The 19,032-nt window shown below is 42.3% G+C and overlaps 2 protein-coding genes across 3 annotated transcripts; both read left to right on the forward strand.

Moving 5' to 3' along the window:
* The first annotated feature begins 1,484 nt into the window (after positions 1 to 1,484).
* LOC127757978 (BTB/POZ domain and ankyrin repeat-containing protein NH5.2) lies at positions 1,485 to 4,417 on the forward strand. The gene is made up of 2 exons (XM_052283576.1): positions 1,485 to 2,255; positions 3,223 to 4,417. Exons 1-2 carry the CDS (start codon positions 1,728 to 1,730, stop codon positions 4,174 to 4,176), a joined length of 1,482 nt encoding a protein of 493 aa, XP_052139536.1. The 5' UTR covers positions 1,485 to 1,727; the 3' UTR covers positions 4,177 to 4,417.
* Positions 4,418 to 14,936: 10,519 nt separating this feature from the next.
* Positions 14,937 to 18,832, forward strand: LOC127756737 (protein STRICTOSIDINE SYNTHASE-LIKE 10-like). Of its 2 annotated transcripts, none has more exons than XM_052282115.1 (3): positions 14,937 to 15,368; positions 17,669 to 17,935; positions 18,045 to 18,832. In XM_052282115.1, the coding sequence occupies exons 1-3, from the start codon at positions 15,085 to 15,087 to the stop codon at positions 18,619 to 18,621; spliced, it is 1,128 nt and encodes a 375-aa protein (XP_052138075.1). In that variant the 5' UTR covers positions 14,937 to 15,084; the 3' UTR covers positions 18,622 to 18,832. The 2 variants fall into 2 exon arrangements, with proteins under 2 accessions (XP_052138075.1, XP_052138076.1); XM_052282116.1 differs by lacking the exon at positions 14,937 to 15,368 and adding an exon at positions 15,376 to 17,205.
* The last annotated feature ends 200 nt before the right edge of the window (positions 18,833 to 19,032 follow it).

A 19,032-nucleotide genomic window follows, 5' to 3' on the forward strand; every position in this document is an offset into this window, starting at 1 on the left:
CTATTTTCAGCCTTAACTTTCGGACCCTAAAAGTCTTACCTTATAATTAATTTCAGCCATATGTAATATATCAGCTTGAAGATCTTGTTTGATTCAACTACTGGCTACTAGGTTAACACATTTCTCATACCGCTAAATGGTGTATTTTTTTAAAAAGGTATCTATATAAAAGTTTCTTTAAAAACTAAATAAATCCATTTCTAACTCTTAATGTTAAAGTTATCATAATATTAGAATAATCTACAATATATCAACTAACCCTAAAAATAGCGCTTTCTAAACAGGTTGGCAATGGTGACATTGGTGCGAGGTCAATACGTACCCAATAATTTATGTGAAGAGCGACGGAAAATCAGTTAATTGAGAGATATTTCGCGCTTCATGAATTGACTGAAGTGGAACTAAACCCTGCTGGCATAATCAACTAGCCATCGGGAAAAAGGCTAACATCCACACGCAAATACTGTGGCTCGGGATGAAACACTGTGTGACATGCATGCATATATATCTGCCACACATACACATATACATATGCATACATTAGCTGGGATGTCACCGAATTTAAATATTCTAAAAAAATACTCCATTCATTTTTTTTAATATATGATCTTGCGTTTGATCATTTGTAAGTATTATTTATAAATTGCAATTATCGTTTATTTTCTTATAATTTATTTTATTATTAAAGTACTTTAAACATGCTTTATATTTTTCATATTTACGTAATTATTAAATGAGATAAATGATCAAATGTATTGTTTAAATCAATATATAGTATCATATATTAAAAAACTAAGGGATATAATAAGTAGGTCGGAATCATTTAACGTCTGAATCTCTATGAACCTAAAAACTAACCAATCACAAGCTCTGCCCATTCACTTCGTTCCTCGCTTTTTTACCACATAAAAATCTAATGTTCATTAAAGTTGCACACAATATATACAAAGGCTGTGTTTACATTCAAAGGTGAAAAGTTTTGACGTGTCACATCAGACATACAGACACACATTTGAAGTATTAAACGTAGACTGATAACAAAATAAATTATAGATTCCGCCTGTAAACTGCGAGACAAATTTATTAAGCCTAATTAATCTGTCATTAGCAAATATTTACTGTAGCACCATATTGTTAAATCATAACGCAATTAGGCTTAAAAGATTCGTCTTGCAATCTACACGTAATCTGTGTAATTAGTTTTTTTTTTCTATAAGGTGGTGAAAAGTGCAAACCACTCACTAGTGCCTATAGTGTCATTGGCAGATGGGGTCTACCCAGAGCAGTGCCCTTCCTGTCAGTGACGATCAAAACGCACAGTGAGCTGCAACAATGCACCGATCATCCATGGACCATTGATACTGTAGCCAGAACAGTATGGCCATCAGCTGTATGCGTCCCCACCCACAAACTTGCCACAAAAGAGACGACGGGTACGGTACCATTGCTCACTGTAGCTGTAGCACAAAGGGGATTGATAGCATCCGCATGCTCCCCTCTCCATTTCTCTCCTCACACACACCTCTCCTTCACCCTAACCTTTTCTTTTTCCTCTTGCAACAGTTGCTTCTACCTTGTGTTGCTCCCTCCCTTTCCCCTCCACCTCTCTTGCTTGGTTTGCTTCCTCAAAATCTCTATCCAAATCCCTCCTCCTCACCTTCCTGCGCCTGAAAAGTTGGGGCCAATCCGGCGCTTTTATCTGGTGGTGATAAGCTGCACATGAGATCATGAGCTCCGAGGACTCGCTCAAATCCTTGTCGCTTGACTACCTCAACCTGCTCATCAATGGCCAGGCCTTCAGCGACGTCGCCTTCAGCGTCGAGGGCCGCCTCGTGCACGCCCACCGCTGCGTGCTGGCGGCGCGGAGCTTGTTCTTCAGGAAGTTGTTCTGCGGGCTCGATCCGAATCACCAGCCGCCGCCGCCACCGCCGCCGTTAAACTGGCCGACGGCGGGGGGAGGCGGCGGCGGCTCTGGTGGTGGAGGGCGTGGCGGCGCCGGTGGTGGTGGAGGAGCGCCTGCCACGCCGGAGCTTGTCATCCCCGTCAGCTCGATCCGGTACGAGGTGCTCGTGCTCGTGCTGCAGTTCCTGTACAGCGGGCAGGCGTCGGTGGCGGCGCCCAAGAGCGGGCCGCTCCCGGGGTGCGGCGCCCGGGGTTGCTGGCACACGCGGTGCGGCGCCGCCGTCGACCTCGCCCTCGACACGCTCGCCGCCGCGCGCTCCTTCGGCGTCGAGCAGCTCGCCCTGCTGGTTCAGGTACTGCGAAAAATTCAGGAACACGACGTAGTATATACGCGTCATGCATCCTGCAGCTGCAAATAATTTGAAATTCCTCTTCCATATGCTTGCAATTCGATCTTGGGATCTGCTGCTAACACTGGATATTGATTAAGAGTACATGATGGTAGTTAGGCTGGCATGATTGGAGCATCTTTTTGGTGACATTAAGAAGGAGTCAGCAGAAGCAATGTTCAAGTCTGAGCTGATCCTGCTGCATGCTTGCCTAGATCCCTAGGTTGCATGCCCCCTTTGCCTTTTTTTTCCGATTACTGAGCGAGCTGAGCTGCACGATTCATGCACTACTGCTCTCAACTGTGGCATCTGATCCATGCGCAGTAGCTGCAGCAGAATCTAGTGCATGCCCTCACTTCATTCATCGCAATTTTTTAACATTTTTTCTTGTGTTCTTTTTTTTTTCGGGAGTGAGATAGATGGGGTATAGTGTACTGATAGGACTGAGTCGTCTCTAGTCTCGATTGCTTTTCTGCTGCTTCGCCCTTGCTGCTTCTGTCATCACTTGTCATGGAGCTTCTGACTCATCTTTACTAGGAAGGGTCTTTTCAAGCCCTTGTTGTGTCTGTCCCTTCCTTACATCACATCCATCCCCATGCTTGCTTTCCTGATTTCTTAATTCGCATCATTTCGGCATTTCCATTGCTAGGGTTTCTTGGAGATCCAACCCGGGGTGGCCACTTCGATCCTAACTAGCATCATTTCCAAAAATAATTCTTAATGTACAGCATGCATGCTGTGTTCTAAGCAAAAAGTACAGTTAAGCATCATCATACATGTTTGCATATCTCTCTGAACAGAACTGAAGAAAGTACTACATGCTAAGAACAACATTTCATGCTGCTAATTAGCTGCCGTGCATTTGGGGGTGATTAATTAAGCATCTTAATTGAACTAACGGCGAGTTGCACAATGCAATGTGTTGATGCAGAAGCAACTGGAGGGCATGGTGAAGGAGGCGTCGGTGGACGACGTGATGAAGGTGCTGATGGCGTCGCGCAAGTTCGAGATGCAGGAGCTGTGGGCGACTTGCTCCCACCTCGTCGCGCGCTCCGGCCTCTCCGCCGATCTCCTCGCCAAGCACCTCCCCATCGATGTGGTCGCCAAGATCGAGGAGATCCGCGCCAAGTCGCCGCTCGCCGCGGCGGCCGCGCCGCGCTCGCCGTTCCTGACGCACCACTACCTCCCCATGAACCCGGCGTCCTCCGCGGCGGACCGCGACAACAAGATCCGGCGCATGCGGCGCGCCCTCGACGCCGCCGACATCGAGCTCGTCAAGCTGATGGTCATGGGCGAGGGCCTGGACCTCGACGACGCGCTCGCCGTGCACTACGCCGTGCAGCACTGCAACCGCGACGTCGTCAAGGCGCTGCTCGAGCTCGGCGCCGCCGACGTCAACTCCCGCGCTGGCCCGACAGGCAAAACCGCCCTGCACCTGGCGGCGGAGATGGTCTCCCCGGACATGGTGTCCGTGCTGCTCGACCACCACGCCGACCCGAACTCCAGGACGCTCGACGGCGTCACGCCGCTCGACGTGCTCCGCAGCCTCACCTCCGAGTTCCTCTTCAAGGGCGCCGTGCCGGGGCTGACGCACATCGAGCCCAACAAGCTCAGGCTCTGCCTCGAGCTCGTGCAGTCGGCGGTGATGGTGACCACGCGCGACGACGGCGCGCCTGTCACCGGCGGCGAGGCCGGCGGAAGCGACGGCGGCAACTTCCCGCGGAGCGACGCCGACGACAGCTTGGTGAGCCTGACGATGAACTCGACGCTCATGTACCAGGGCCAGGAAATGGCGGCGGCCGTGGCCGCCGGCGAGGGGAGGAAAAGCAACAACGGCCGAGGGAGCCCGCCGCCCGCCATGTACTTCCCCAATGGCTTCGCATAAGTAATATTATTCCCTATCCTTCTCTTCTACTAGCCGTGTTGAGATTTGTGGGGTTATGCATGGTTGACAAGATGAGCAGCAAATGGTGTAGCTAGCTACTATATAGCTAGGATAAATGGGCAACAATTTAGTGGTATTTGATGTGGATTGTTCGATCTTTCGCATGATTGATTCGCTTGCGCGCGCAGCAAACTGTTGCATGCTAGCTAATTTGTTCAAAAAGTTTCAAACCATCAAGCAATGTTCATCTTGTAATATTGGAGCTGTAGTCTCCAATGTGATCGATCCACCAGGAGATGAGCATGCTCGATCCAGCTGCAGCTACTAGTGTTGATGGCCTGAAGAAGAGGATTTTAGCTGTTGGTGTTTTTACAATGTCTTTATGCAGTGCAGCTTTTGGTGACTGTAGTAGGCTTTGGACGATAGGAAAGCGGGGTGCAAGATCATGTGAAGGAATGGGGATCGAGTGGCGTTCGACAAGGCGAATCTAAAGTGTGCATGCAATTGAATGACACAGGGTTTGCACATGCATTTCTCCTGTGTGACGACATTTTCTCTGGGATATATATAAAAAATCGCCACAGTATATATCCTGGAGGATTGGACGGCCCAGATCGATCCTTTTGCATGGATGGGATGAAGTAATATCTACTGGTAAGGTCATTTTTCTCTGTGTCTCTTTAAGAATGGCTTTTTGATGGCATGCATGCTCTCGATCCTGTACTGATCTTGTACAATTAGTACCGGCAGTACGTGATTTTTGTCTAACATGAGGCGACAAATTACAAACCTCCTGTTAGAACACCATGAACTTTTGCATATCTATATGATCGACACTCTGTTAGTCAAAGCATGTGTATACATGTGTGTGTTTTCCATTTTTGTTAAAACTAGTATGGTGGCCCGCGCAAATTGCATGCGCGGCTAGTACCGTTATATGTTTTTTTCACATAGTAGCATATATATTTTCACATAATATAATTAAAATATATTAAAATAACAACATAATTTTAAATTTTGTACTAACTTAACCGCACCAACCAATGTAATATTCATATTGTATTATATATACGTGATAGTTATTAACTATTTTTAAATTTTAAATTTTTGTTATTTCTAAATTGGATTTCTATATGAACTCTAGACTACTCTTCTAATATTTATTTCTTTTCTAATTTCAATGTTCTGTTATTTATAAATTTTATTCTCATATGGGCTCTAAACCTTTCTTTCAATAAGTATTTCTTATTTTTAATTCTGAATTTCAATTATTTTTAAATCTTATTCCTATATGAACTCTAGACTCCTCTTCCAATATATTTTTTTAATTCGGAATTTTTGTTATTTGTAAATTGTAATTCTATAATGACTCTAAAATATTCTTTCAATATTTTTTAATTCCGAATATTAGTTATTTTTAAATTTTATTTCTTTATGGACTCTACTTTAGTTCCAAATTTTAATTAGTTCTACATTGTATACATGTATGGAGTCTAATCTTCTCTTTGAATATTTCTTTTTTTAATTAGGGATTTCAGATATTTTCAAATTATATTTTTATATTGACTCTTTTTTAAAGTAAATTCTATACAACTATGGTCTCAATATTAGATTTTCTAAAAAAAAATTAATTTCAGATTAGTCAAAATTGTACTTATACATAGTTTCTTCTTGCAATAGTTAGTTATATTTTGAATTTCAGGTATTTTAAATAGTTTTTTTTTACTTTTGGACTCTAAACGATACTAATGCATTGTGACCAGAGTCTGTTTTTACTTGTATAGTTGTATTTCCATTTCCACAATAAGTTTGTTTCTGATTGATGTTTGACACTTTGACAGTTTCCATGAATCCGTGTCCGATTGATTTACAATTTCTTTTCATATTTTCATCCGATTAACATATCCTTCTCCGCTTGTCTTTTTTATTTTTCTTATTTTCTTCGATTAACGTGGTAATTTCTAGATCTTGAGAGCGAACGTGATAGCTCCTTTTTCTATTACTTTATTAAGTTAATAGATGTATAAAGACGATATTCTAGCTCCTGCTAATTCATTGTGTCATTATTAATATTATTTCTTAATTAATTAAACCTTTAGAGTAGTCCTCAAAAAAGAAACTTGACGACCGTGGCCTAATATATATACTCCTATATATCCATGTAGGGACCGGTCACTGATTAGTGCATGGGCCCATTGTTTGATGAGACTCTAGGGTTAGCTAAATGTATACCTTCATATACTAGTATACAATATATATATATATATATATATATATATATATATATATATATATATATATATATATATATATATATATATATATATATATATATATATATTATAATAATAATAATAAAATTAGTACCATTTTAATTAATTTTCTATAATTAGGCATAGCAAGGATATTATTTGCATTACTAGTTTTATTTATTTCTCTCTTTACAGATCATCCGTAGTAAACCAAAAATGTACCGATACATTCATTACATTTGTATACATGCATGTGGTGGTATACATTTCAGATGGCTTTTCCCATCTGAAGAAATGAATATAAAAAAAAGGTACATTAAGTGAACTAATTCTATTAGGGAACTCACTCTATTTATATATACGACCCAAGTTAGCCACCAATTATTAAAGGAATATATTAATTTTGAACTTAGCATGTTTTTATAATTCAATTTACAGCACGGCACATATTTTCTCAAACCGAATTAGGTTCCTACTGTTGATTCATAAAGCGTGCATTTTTTTATTTAATTTTAGTAATTAAGTACGACATATGTATCCTCAAAGAATAATTTGTGCAACACATTGGGAGTACATTGTATAATCATCTTTTCTCTTATAATTAAGGATGCACATTCCAAAAGGTAAAAATTGAGGCGTAAGAAGGATGTTATTTTTTAGACAACGGATAGAAATTTGGCCTATCTATCCACAAGCGAATATAAATAGCCAAAGATTATAAAAATACTTATATTTTAGGTCTCATAATTGAGAAACAAGAAAATAAAACAAAAATACTAGAAGACTAAGCTTCAGTTTTCTTCTCCCTAACAAGCCTGCCACACCAAAAACCACACTGAGTCGATCTTATGTGCAGTCTGAACTCTTACACCCCTTATTTGTTTTACATCCACCTTTGACCAGCTCCTTTGCACCATATCCCTATCACTGGATGGATCCAATCGATCCAAATTTAGCAACTCCCAGCATCTAGTGCCTTCGAAGAGAAGAACCCCTCCAACGTAACCCACATTTGCCGCTACACAAACAGATACAAGCACGGACACCCCAGACTGAACAGCATTTGGGTCCTAGATCCAGCGTCGCACCCCTATCAATCCATCGCCAACAATGCCAGCTAGCCTTCCTTTGTCATGTTGATGCTGCTCCTTGCTATACCTGCCTAGCAAACAAAAAGTAAATTGGATATGGTAATTAGGTGGAATCAATTCACCTCAATCACCACCGACACCGCTAACAACCCACCGTCTTCCCTACAATCTAACCATTGTAAGTTGACAAGAAAAATAGGATATTTCATCTTATTGTGATCTAGACGCATATAGCGAATGAAATATTAAAACGATAGGGACTGGTGTTTCACTTGGTTCATTTTGGTACACCCACGTTATTCCTAAATTTATTTCTCTTTCTGTTTTTCAAAACAAAAAAGTCAAAATAATTGTGTACAATCAAAATATTCCTTAACTCATCTATTTTGGCCCCCCCTATTGATAGCGTAAAAAATAATAAAACTATACACAACAACAGTAATCGTCAAATTATTTAAGTAATACATATAGCTTCCACTATCGGAAATTATAAAATTCACAACTTTATTTGAATTTTCATGAATAGTGTAAAGGCACATTCCTATTTTCATTTTGTTGTTGCAACTTTTCTGTCTCAATCGTGTCGTATTTGAATGCTCGCTGCCTAATTCTGCTGAGATGACATGTACCCTGTACACAGTAAGTACTACTCATATTATGTTATCAAACAGTACATGTGTACCAATCACATGCACAAACCTAGTAGCTTTTATCTGTAATTTTCTTCACAAAAATATTCCTTCTCTAGTTTTAATTCTCATATATAAAAACTTAACTTGAAAAAAAATCAAGCTTCTCTGGCCTTCTCTTCATTTATGCATTGAAACTTTTAGAGGATCATGTATGTATATCTTTCCATGATCAGATACGATAGATGGGATATCAATCCCTCTGAAAAGCAGAAATTTCATGAATTATTTATTGTTTGAACTTTTATGGATCTAAAAACTACTTAAAAAATAAACCATATAGGCTATTATGTAAATAAACTTTTTGACCACGCCATTTGATGTAGTGGTATGGTAGGCCTTGTTTAGTTCCCACACAAAAATTTTACACCCTGTCACATCGAACGTTTGAACACCTGCATGAAGGATTAAATATAGGCTAAAAAATAACTAATTGCATAGATTGCGACTAATTTGCGAAACAAATCTTTTAAGCCTAATTGCTCCATGATTTGACAATGTGGTGCTACCGTAAACATTTGCTAATGACGGATTAATTAGGCTTAGTAAATTCGTCTTGCGGTTTGCTGACGGATTCTGTAATTATTTTTTTATTAGTGCCCGAATACCCCATGCGACACCCTATATAATATCCGATATGACACGGCAAAACTTTACACCCCTGGATCTATACACCCCCATACTCTACCACACCATGACACCATGAACAATGGTGTGGCTAGTATAGAGTAACACGCCTTGATTTTTTTTTATCAGCATGATAGTGTTGTTCTGTCACACTAATTAAAATAATATGGCAGAAAAGTTCAATTTCGGGGAGTTTAGCTTGAAATTTTTTTAGAAAAAATAAAAAAAAATCTAGTACAGGGATTTATTCTACTGCAAGTCTACATCCCAATGTTAGTTGTACTCAATATATAAATAAAGATAAACTACACTTTATATGCATGCAGTATCGTACTGCACACAATTCACTTTGTACATTGCTCATGTCACACTATCTCTTTTTTTAATGTACGACGTTGTTAACTTTTTATCAAAGTTTGGCTATTCGTTTTATTCAAAAATTTTATAAAAAAATAAAAATATTTAAATCATGCTTAAAGAATATTTTATGATAGATCAAGTCACAATAAAATAAATAAATTACATAATTTTTTTAATAAAATAAATGTTCAAACGTATCTAAAAACGAACGGCGTTATACATTAAAAAAGAAAAAAGAGAGGGAGTATATAGACGTGCATGTCGATTGAGCATATGGATGAATATATCCAGCTACCCCTTCTTTTTCTCTCCAATTATATCGATCCCTTCAATTGTTCCTGCAGATATGTGTGCATGAGGACAACTGCGCAGTAGATTCCTTGGAGAGAGCTCGGCATGCATGCATGATATCTTGTCTTTAATTTTTACTCCCTCCATCCCCCAATGTAAGTGATTTTGATATTTTATTTGCATTGTTTGATCATTTGTCTTATTAAAAAAATTATTATTATTATTTTGACTTACTTTATTATCAAAGTACTTTAAGCATAAGTTTTTATTTTTTATATTTGCACTAATTTTTTAATAAGATGATTGGTTAAACCGTGTAAATAAAATGTTAAAATCTCTTGTATTAGAGAGGAGGGGAGTATCTGTGACTCAACACAAGTAAAACTGTGCGCGCGGTTAATTAATTACTGTCCATCCATATGCATATGACCAGCAGCAGTAGAGATCATAGACATGACATGCATTACAGCTACTGCTATAGGTAACAGTTAACAATGGCTATTGGCTACGTATACGTACGTGCCGGCTGGTACGTACTTCTTCTCGCTCGTCGTCGCTGTATAGAATACTGTAGAGGAGAGGCCCACGGTACCATGCTCTCATCAGTCACTGCAACTGTTAAAAACATCTCGCAATAAAAGCGTGGTCTCCCATGGTGGGTTCCTCCCCAACTGTTCCTGGCTTGGATTTCCACTGTTTGCCTGCCCCTGTCCTCTTATGCATGCTCCCCTCTCATCATATTGCCAATTAATATTGATTATTAATCTCTCTCGTTCGTCGCATACACACAAACGCCAATTAACACCATGGATGAGAGCTAGCTGAGCTTAGCTGTTCGCTCTCTCATATGGCCCTACAGCGCCTTCATTTCATGCTGTATATACAGTTCTTGATTTGTCAAATTGATTAGCTAGTGTGGCCATGATCCATGAATCTTAATTATGTCGTGACAAATCCAATTATCTCCATCGATATCGATCCTTTCTTTGTCGTACTCTCTCTCGCTCGCTTCACCTGTTTTCTGCTAGTTTTGGTACCACTGCCTGGATCTATTGATCGTCTATCAACTGCTGCAATACGGCGATCGAGTTCATGTTTTGTTCATCGATTAGCAAGAGGTGGGGATTTAATTAGCGTCAGATCGAGCCCCGATAATTCCTTTTGTTTCCAGCTAATTGTCCGGGCACGCAAACATGTGGCACTGTTCTTCTTCCTCTTCTTTCTTTTGGTTGCCTGTTTGCTTATAGTAGTAGTACATGCTGTTTCCATGCTGAGAATCTTTACAGTGATCCAACGTCCCATCAATTGAATGGTGTTACCTAAGCTTAGCTCCATCCGGCCTGTCTGACGATGAGCTCCATATATATTTTATCTTGGAGAATGAATGAGATAAAAGGGTATGTTTGTGAGAGCTTAAGATTCTGAGAAACAGCAGGTTGGTAGCCAGCTTCTGAGAATCTGGAAAAACTGGGTTTCCGAGCTTCTAGCTTCTAGTTCATTTTCTGAATTCTACAATTACAGCTTCCCAGAATCTGGACCAAAAGCTATATTGATTGGGGGAGTTTCTGATTCTCGGAGAAGTTGCAGCGGCTGGAAGCTCTCCCAAACAGGCTTAAAGATGGTGATGAACAGTACCTCTAATGCTGATCCATCTCTTTTATTACTCATGTTCAGAGAGTTTGGGAAACAGGGAGGCATGGCATGAATAGATGCCCTTTTTTTTTGTTCAAGCAGGAAAAGGAATAATGTAGCTCAACACTTTGTGCCATGCTGGAATAGTGCTAGCTCTATCTCCAGCTGATCATTTGGTAGTAGTGTTTTAAAGCTTTTGACCTGACCTGACTGTGCCTGATGGTGGCGCCTAGCTATTAGAGAAGATCGAGAGAACAGGAAAGGGAAAAGAACAACAAACATGCGTGCGTGCATATCATATCGCCAAGTGTGTATACATATTTCCATGCCAATGGGAGAACACACACAAAGAAGGACCACCAAGCACGCTGCAGTGCGTCATATCATATCACTGCGATCTATCGAATTCTCCGTTTGGCATCATGCACATTCTCTGCTAGAAATTAATACTAGTAGTACATGCCTGCTCGATGGATCTAGCACCAAAAAATTTTGAGCTGAGGGTAAGACGTACTGTTTATGTGAGCTAGTAGTATATATATCTACACTTTCTATATAGTTGGTACCCACTAACAATTATTAGAAGTTAAAGCTCAACATGTAAGCATGCCACATCATCACTAACTAGCAATTACTAGCTCATTTAAAATCCCATGCAAGCATACCACATCTTCACTCACTGTCAATTATACTATTCTAGCCTATTTTAAATCCCATGCAAATATGACACATCATCTACAATATTATATTATAGAGACCAACAAGTATGTGTCAAATCATCTTCCTCATATTATTTTCTCAACTTTCATCATTTCGATAATATTTAACATATATTCATTCATGAATCCCGCAGAAAGCGCGGGGTATCACCTAGTTATTAATCATGTTTGCACTAATTAAAAATTATTTATGTATTAATTTAGCCCATATACTAACTAAAAATTGGAGGTTTAGACCATACTATTGATTTAGCGTATGCAAATTTTATAAAATAGATCTTTCATGTCTCATCAGAAATACTCCCTCTGTTGAAAAAGACAAGGCGTATTTCATTTCATTATGACAAGCACTAGTACAAATTGTGCAATCCCTGCCAGCATATTACTGTCGGTTCACTGTCAATCATATTACTGATGGTGTCAATCGATCACCTCTAATTGTAAATTGTGCAAATCAGGCCTTAAACTTCTTAATATAAAAACAATCAAATCTAAATAGATAGCCACATATAAAATTAAAATAAGATCAATATATTTTTCATAGCAAAGCACACTTTATGAAAATTATATTTTACCCGTATACGGGTATTCAGGTATTGATAAAGAAACAGAGGGTGTACTACCTTGGACCTAATGTATAGTTTTTCCATTTCACATGAAAAGAAAATCCCCAAGTACTCAAGCAGTAAAGAGTAGCACTCCAGTGTTTATGTAGGTCAATTAAAGGGATAAAGTATTTGTTTTAGGATCCAGCGCTAGGGTAGGGTGTCGCATGGAAACCCACTCTTCTTCGTTCACTTGACTGACGAGAAAACGCACGCGTTGATGTGGCCGGGCTACTGAAAAGCTGCTAAACTCGCATTGCTGCAAGATTAACGAACCAATAATATGCTGCAGCGGCCGCAGATAGCTGCAGGCAGGCCTTGCTGATGGCACGCACAGCAGAGGACAGGAGTCTGGACTCAGGAGGAGGAGGTGTCACGTCAAGACAGGAGGCCCATGACTTTTTCTCTGCACTTGATTGCTTTGCGTTTGCAGCTAGCTGCCTCCTTTCCTTTTTGTGTCGCACCTCTCACATTTGCACCGGTGCGTGGTCAGAGTCTCTCGATCGTCTGCACTGATGATCGATGTACTCCTACTACCTTTTCTTCTAGGCTTTCTTCAGCAAACAAGCTGCAAACAAGGCCTTGGGATGTTGACTGTTCAGCTAGCTGAGCATGAGCCGAGTAGCTAACCCCCGGCATGCATGACACAAATAGCCTTTGGTGCTGGTTTTCAGCGACTGGGTTTATAGCCTGAGACTCCGTGTCTCCCTCGCACGAAACGTGTTGCTTTGTTTCTTTCTCACTCGAAAGAAGCGCCGATCGAGCCCACACCACTCTGCCTAGCAAGCACGGCGAATTGGGCTTGCTGCAGGTAGCCAGATCTAACGGACGGCCTGGTTCCAGCCTTCGCAGCGCATGTGCTCCAGCGGTACGAGGCCCATAATAGGGGAAACCTGACGGCCTCTGCAACCGCGATATGCAGCCTAGCCCACGCACAGAAAACCGCAGGCCCCGAAGGAACAAGTTCACTTCGAGTCCCTCAATCGCAATACTAGATATCTTGAATCTCCAACTATTAAAACTGATACAAAATAACTCCAGCAAGTGGTTTTGAGGGTGGCTTTCGCTGACGTGGCTCGTAGACCTAGTCTAAGCACTTGAGTCAACATGTGAGGCCCACCTGTCATTCTCTCTCTTGTTCCCTTCTTCCTCCCCCTTCTCCCTCTTATCTATCTGAGTCTCTCACCTTCCCCTTCTTCTCGACAGCGGCAATGGCGACGGGAGGACGAGGGGAGCAGCAGCGGCTTGGCCTTGCGAAGGCTCGCAGCAGTGGGCCCTAGCGAGAGCGATGGCCTCGTCGACCGTGGCAGTCCCCGTGTTGCTGCTCATCCTCCTCGCCTTCGCGGTCACCGGGGTGGTCTCCGATGGTTTCGACCACCGCTACAAGGCCAACGAGCAGCGGCAGAGCTGCTCTCCCCTTCGTGTGCGGCAGCTGTGGCGGAGCTGAGCGACCGAGGCGATGGCGCCAAGGGACCAGTTCTGCGGAGATGGCAGTGAGGGTGGATCCGGAGGGTGACATCGAGGCACCACTCCTCTTCTCCGGCTCCTCGTTCTTCCAGGACCTGGCACACGAGGACGGCGAGGGCGATGAGGAGGCACGAGGGCAGCTGCGAAGATTCCTCCTCGCCGGCCGCTCCCAGTCCAACACCACCTCCCAGGCAGACCTCGTTGGCATCGACATGTGCCCCATCAAGAGCTCTCCCGCCGCTCGTGACCCAGGTGGCGGCGGCGGCCTCCTCAGCCATCATCGCCACTCAACCTCCTTGGTGAGAGATGGCTTCGCCTCGGTCCGCCCAGCTCCCGGCCCGTCGAAGCCGTGCGACAGCCCTCTCCTGGTTGAGCTCGTTGGTGTCGGCGTCTGTCGCGGCCACAAACAAAGAACGAAGAGGTGGAGAGAGAGACGAGGGAGAGGAAGGGAGGACGAAGAAGGGAAGGAGATGAATGATATGTGGGTCCTATAATATTTTTGTGTGAATGACAAATAGGTCCCACATATATTTTTTTCATTCTAATACCACATAAGCGCTACGTCAACGTCACGTCGGACGAAGACCGGATCAACACCACTACGTAGCGCGCCACGTCAGCGAAACGGCCATCCAAAACCGTCAAGAGAGTCGAATTGCACCAATTTTAATAATTTGGGGTCGAGATATTCAATATTGTTGTTCAGGGATGTAAATCAGATTCGACCAATAGTTAAGGGAGTCAGAGTAAACTTATTCCGTCCCCAAATGTGGATCGAGTGCTCCCGTCCCCGTCCTTGCTGGATCAGCCCGTGTGAATGTGCGATTTTAGACCGACCTGTCTCGCGCGAACACCAGGAGTTCGTGTGGTTTTAGAGCGCTTTTCGGGGACAAAATAGCGTGCGCGCCGCAACCAGATTGTCTCGGCTCAGGTGCTCAGCGGTGTTGGTCACCCGCCGTTTCAAATCCCAACTGCCTGCCAGAGTCATACACGTACCAAACACGAAGACGCCTCTCGCTTTGTTGTTTTGGTGGAATATTATTTGTCACAAGGCGCAAATGTGATAAGGCAATCGAGACCATATCTCTACTCTACATAAACAAATCCGGAGCCGTTCGCACGTTGCAATTTCATTAACCGCACGATATTCGCATAGGTCTTCGATCCTGCTTCTGATGAACGCGAGGCTCGTGGTGCTCGCGGCCGCTGTGGCGGCGGCGGCGGCGTTGTTGGTGTCCCTGGACCCCCGGAGCGACGACGTGCCAGTGCTGGAGATATGGGAGCGCGACGTCGAGCTTATCACCGTGGATGCCGGCGGCGCGGTCGGGCCGGAGAGCGTGTCGTTCGACGGCGACGGCGAGGGCCCGTACACGGGCGTGTCGGACGGGAGGGTGCTCAAGTGGCTTCCCCTGGAGCGCCGCTGGGTCGAACACTCGTCCGCCGTCATCGAGCCACATCTGTAAGCTTTAATCTTTATCTATCTGTCTCTGTTGAATGAATGTTGGTTGATCCTGCGATTCATCCATAGTACTGTTCCCTCGATCTGCATGCATTTACTTGCGTGTGATGCTACTCAGATGTAAGTACAGTTGCAACTCCTCTCAGCAATGATAATTCTTGGCATGTGTACTTAAGTCTATTATTCCCCTGTCCTACAGAAAGTAAATCAATTTATGTAGCAGAGCTGCCGCATCATTGATTTGCAATGGCTTTCGGCACACGTCCATTGCATATGATTCTTCTTCGATAAGATTGCACGATGCTGGTAGCTGAAATCTCATAGTAATAATCATATTCAGTATTCACCCAAAACAATACCACGATGCTCAACCCGCATCCACCCAAATACTACACTATCCATCTTCTCTGTCTTCATGCACGGTCACCGTCGCCTGTAGCTTTCTTTCCTTTTCCAACACACCTATGGCAGCTTGATTAGCTAACCAACCAAGCGCAAAGTATCTTGATACATCATACATGTACTGCAACTCTAACGACATGTTATCTTCATGGGCACATGGTAATCTTACATTTGCTTTGCCAATCTACTGAAAACTCGCTTAAGGCCTCATCTACCTTATGCTGTTTACTGTTAATGGATATTTTTTTTAATAATGGATTATATTAAACCCGGCCTCTACACCTTGCGAGGGTGTACACAGCCAATACTGTTAATGGATATAATTGGAAGCTCTTTTGGGACCATATGCCAACATATTGGGGCATCATTCCATAAGGTTCTGAACTCTGAACTACGTAGGGTAAGTACAAATGAGTTATGTTGCGATTGGTTCCTTTTTATGCATTTTTTTAGTTTTTTCAAAAAAGAATGTTGTTTTAGGTCATCAATGGTTGTCATTTGTACACGGTAGGATGGTTATGGGGCACCGAAATTAAAATACATTTTAAAATGCCAATCTTCTTTTTTCAAAATTCAGAGATAAATGTCCACTTTCCATACACTATCTGTTCTCTTAAAAGAACGTCTTATTCAATCGACGTACATTACAAAGTAGTAGTAGTCAGCACTATTTAACGCTGAATAGAGAAACATCTTTCAGGAATAGTTGATGTACCTAAGATTAGCCTGCTGCTTTTCATGTAAAATTGCAGAAAATGAGTAATAAGAAACTCTAAAAAATGTGAAACATATTTCAGGTAGTAGTTGCGAGTTGCAACCGTGAGACAGGAACACGCCTGTCAGCATGGACACTATTGGACCGTACACTGGTCTTGGATCTTTCTTTCTCTTTCACCATTAAAATTTTAATGGTTGTAGATACGGAGATGGCAATGCATTTACTATCCTACCATGATCAATAAATCAACACTTAGGAAGTTAGATCGGTCTGCAGGTAGCATAAAACCAACCCATACTCTGCCTAGTGGGGGAACACTCCCATTTGTGGGTAGCTCACCAAAAGCCTAGCTGCACCGTTGCAGAGCGCCATTTTCCTCTTTCTGCTTCCAAGCTACTCCCATTTGTGGAGTAGAATAGTAGATTAGTAGTATTACTTAGCTACGATGAACACCACGGCCAAGCTCTTGGCGCTCGCCGTCTTCGCGGCGGCGGCGATCCTGTCGCTGGACTCGCGGAGCGACGTGAGGCAGCTGGAGATAAGGGACGGCGACGTCGAGCTGATCCCTCTGCTCGACGGCGCCGCGGGGCCGGAGAGCATAGTGTTCGGCGACGCCGGCGAGGGGCCGTACACGAGCGTGTCTGACGGGAGGATCCTCAAGTGGCTGCCGCCGCCGGAGCGCGGGTGGGTGGAGCACTCCTGCTCCGTGCCGGAGCTGTAAGTCTTTTTTCACTTTGAGAAACTGTTCAGTATTCACCCGTGTTGCTAGCTGCCTAGTATTCTCTGTTGTTCTCATGATTTGGTTAGTAGTAGTTGGTTGGTTAGTTTACGATCTAGGTCCAGGGCCAAATACAGTTGCACTGTCCAAATCCCCAATTAATTGGTGATTAATTGTGAGCTTAATATGCCCAGTGAGTGACATCTGCACCTATGGAAAACGACTGAAAAGTTCATGGTATAATTCAGCTTCAGAGTTCAGATCATCAAATGTTTTCATTTTTCACATCACCAATAGTGTTATTGTCCAGTTCATATCATTTTTACTACTGCTTTTGACTATTATTTATGCTATGGTCCAAATAACATTTATAGTATGGCAGAGAGCAACAAATATGATTCCGTCCTGAATTGTGGGAACGACATTTATCGACTGACTGGTCGTTGACCTGAACTGCTGCAGGTTGGATAGCTGCAGAGGATCCAAGGACACGAAACGGGAGCAGGAGTGTGGGCGTCCACTGGGCCTCAAGTTCAATAGCAAGACCGGTGAGCTGTACGTCGCAGATGCGTACCTTGGGCTGAGAGTGGTCAGCCCGGGTGAGAACGTGTCTAGGCCGCTTGTTCCTAAGTGGACAGGAAGCCCATTCAGCTTCTCCAACGGCGTTGAGATTGACCATGAAACTGGAGTAATCTACTTCACCGAGACCAGTACAAGGTTTCAGAGAAGGTATGGACCAATAAAATAAATAAATTTATTATTGTCACTCATCAGTTTGTTATTTTTTTAATGAACAATTCATGTGATATATATAATTTTTAATTAAAATTATTTGCAGGGAGTTTCTAAACATAGTTATAACGGGTGACAACACTGGAAGATTGTTGAAATATGATCCAAAGGAAAACAAGGTTGAAGTCTTAGTTGATGGCCTACGTTTTCCTAATGGTTTGGCTATGAGCAAGGATGGTTCTTATTTGCTACTTGCGGAAACCACAACGGGTAAGATCCTAAGATATTGGATTAGAACACTAAAAGCATCAACTATTGAAGAAGTTGCGCAACTACCTGGGTTTCCAGACAACATCAAGATGAGTCCTAGAGGAGGGTTTTGGGTTGGTCTTCATGCCAAGAGAGGGAAGATCGCCGAGTGGTCAATTTCTTACCCTTGGCTAAGGAAAGTAATCTTGAAGCTACCAGCCCAACGCATTCAACGCATCACATCGTTCTTGACAGGATTTGGTCGTCAGGTGATAGCTTTGAGGTTGAGTGAGGATGGGAAGACCATAGAAGCAATGAGTGTTCATGGTGATGTTAGGAAGTTGTTCAAATCTATTAGCGAAGTTGAAGAAAAGGATGGGAACCTCTGGATAGGATCTGTTTTGTCACCTTTTCTTGGGCTTTATCGTATATAGGTAGTGAAGATATTAGTGTACAAGTGTGGTGTTATGATATGAAGCATATGTAGCAAAATAATAGATCTAGCATTTAGTGAGTGTTCAAAATAATGGTTGCCAATTTTTATTAAAAAAGCTAATGTCTATCATCACTACCAGCAACGAGACTTAAGATTACAATGGTATGAATAAAAAACCACATGAACAACTCTATATTTCTAATTAGAAAGCTATGTATTGTGCAATAATGTTAGGTTTTTTATGAGTTTTTTTCACCTATTCGATAAGATATTGAGTCTGGTTTGTATCGTAAAGTTTTGATTGCTCTTTTTTTTCTTTAACTAATCAAAATATGAATTATGATGTGGATTGTCTTGATTTCCTTTTGAATTTTTTATGCTACTTAAACTTAGCATAAGCACAATTTCC

This window comes from Oryza glaberrima, chromosome 12, assembly GCF_000147395.1.
Source record: "Oryza glaberrima chromosome 12, OglaRS2, whole genome shotgun sequence".
NCBI classification, from domain to species: domain Eukaryota; kingdom Viridiplantae; phylum Streptophyta; class Magnoliopsida; order Poales; family Poaceae; genus Oryza; species Oryza glaberrima.

Coding starts and splice junctions, on each gene's coding strand:
- LOC127756737 (XM_052282115.1), top strand. CDS start 15,085: ATGAACGCGAGGCTCGTGGTGCTCGCGGCCGCTGTGGCGGCGGCGGCG. Junction 15,369..17,668: donor GCCGTCATCGAGCCACATCT/GTAAGCTTTAAT, acceptor GAACTGCTGCAG/GTTGGATAGCTGCAGAGGAT. Junction 17,936..18,044: donor AGTACAAGGTTTCAGAGAAG/GTATGGACCAAT, acceptor AATTATTTGCAG/GGAGTTTCTAAACATAGTTA.
- LOC127757978 (XM_052283576.1), top strand. CDS start 1,728: ATGAGCTCCGAGGACTCGCTCAAATCCTTGTCGCTTGACTACCTCAAC. Junction 2,256..3,222: donor AGCTCGCCCTGCTGGTTCAG/GTACTGCGAAAA, acceptor GTGTTGATGCAG/AAGCAACTGGAGGGCATGGT.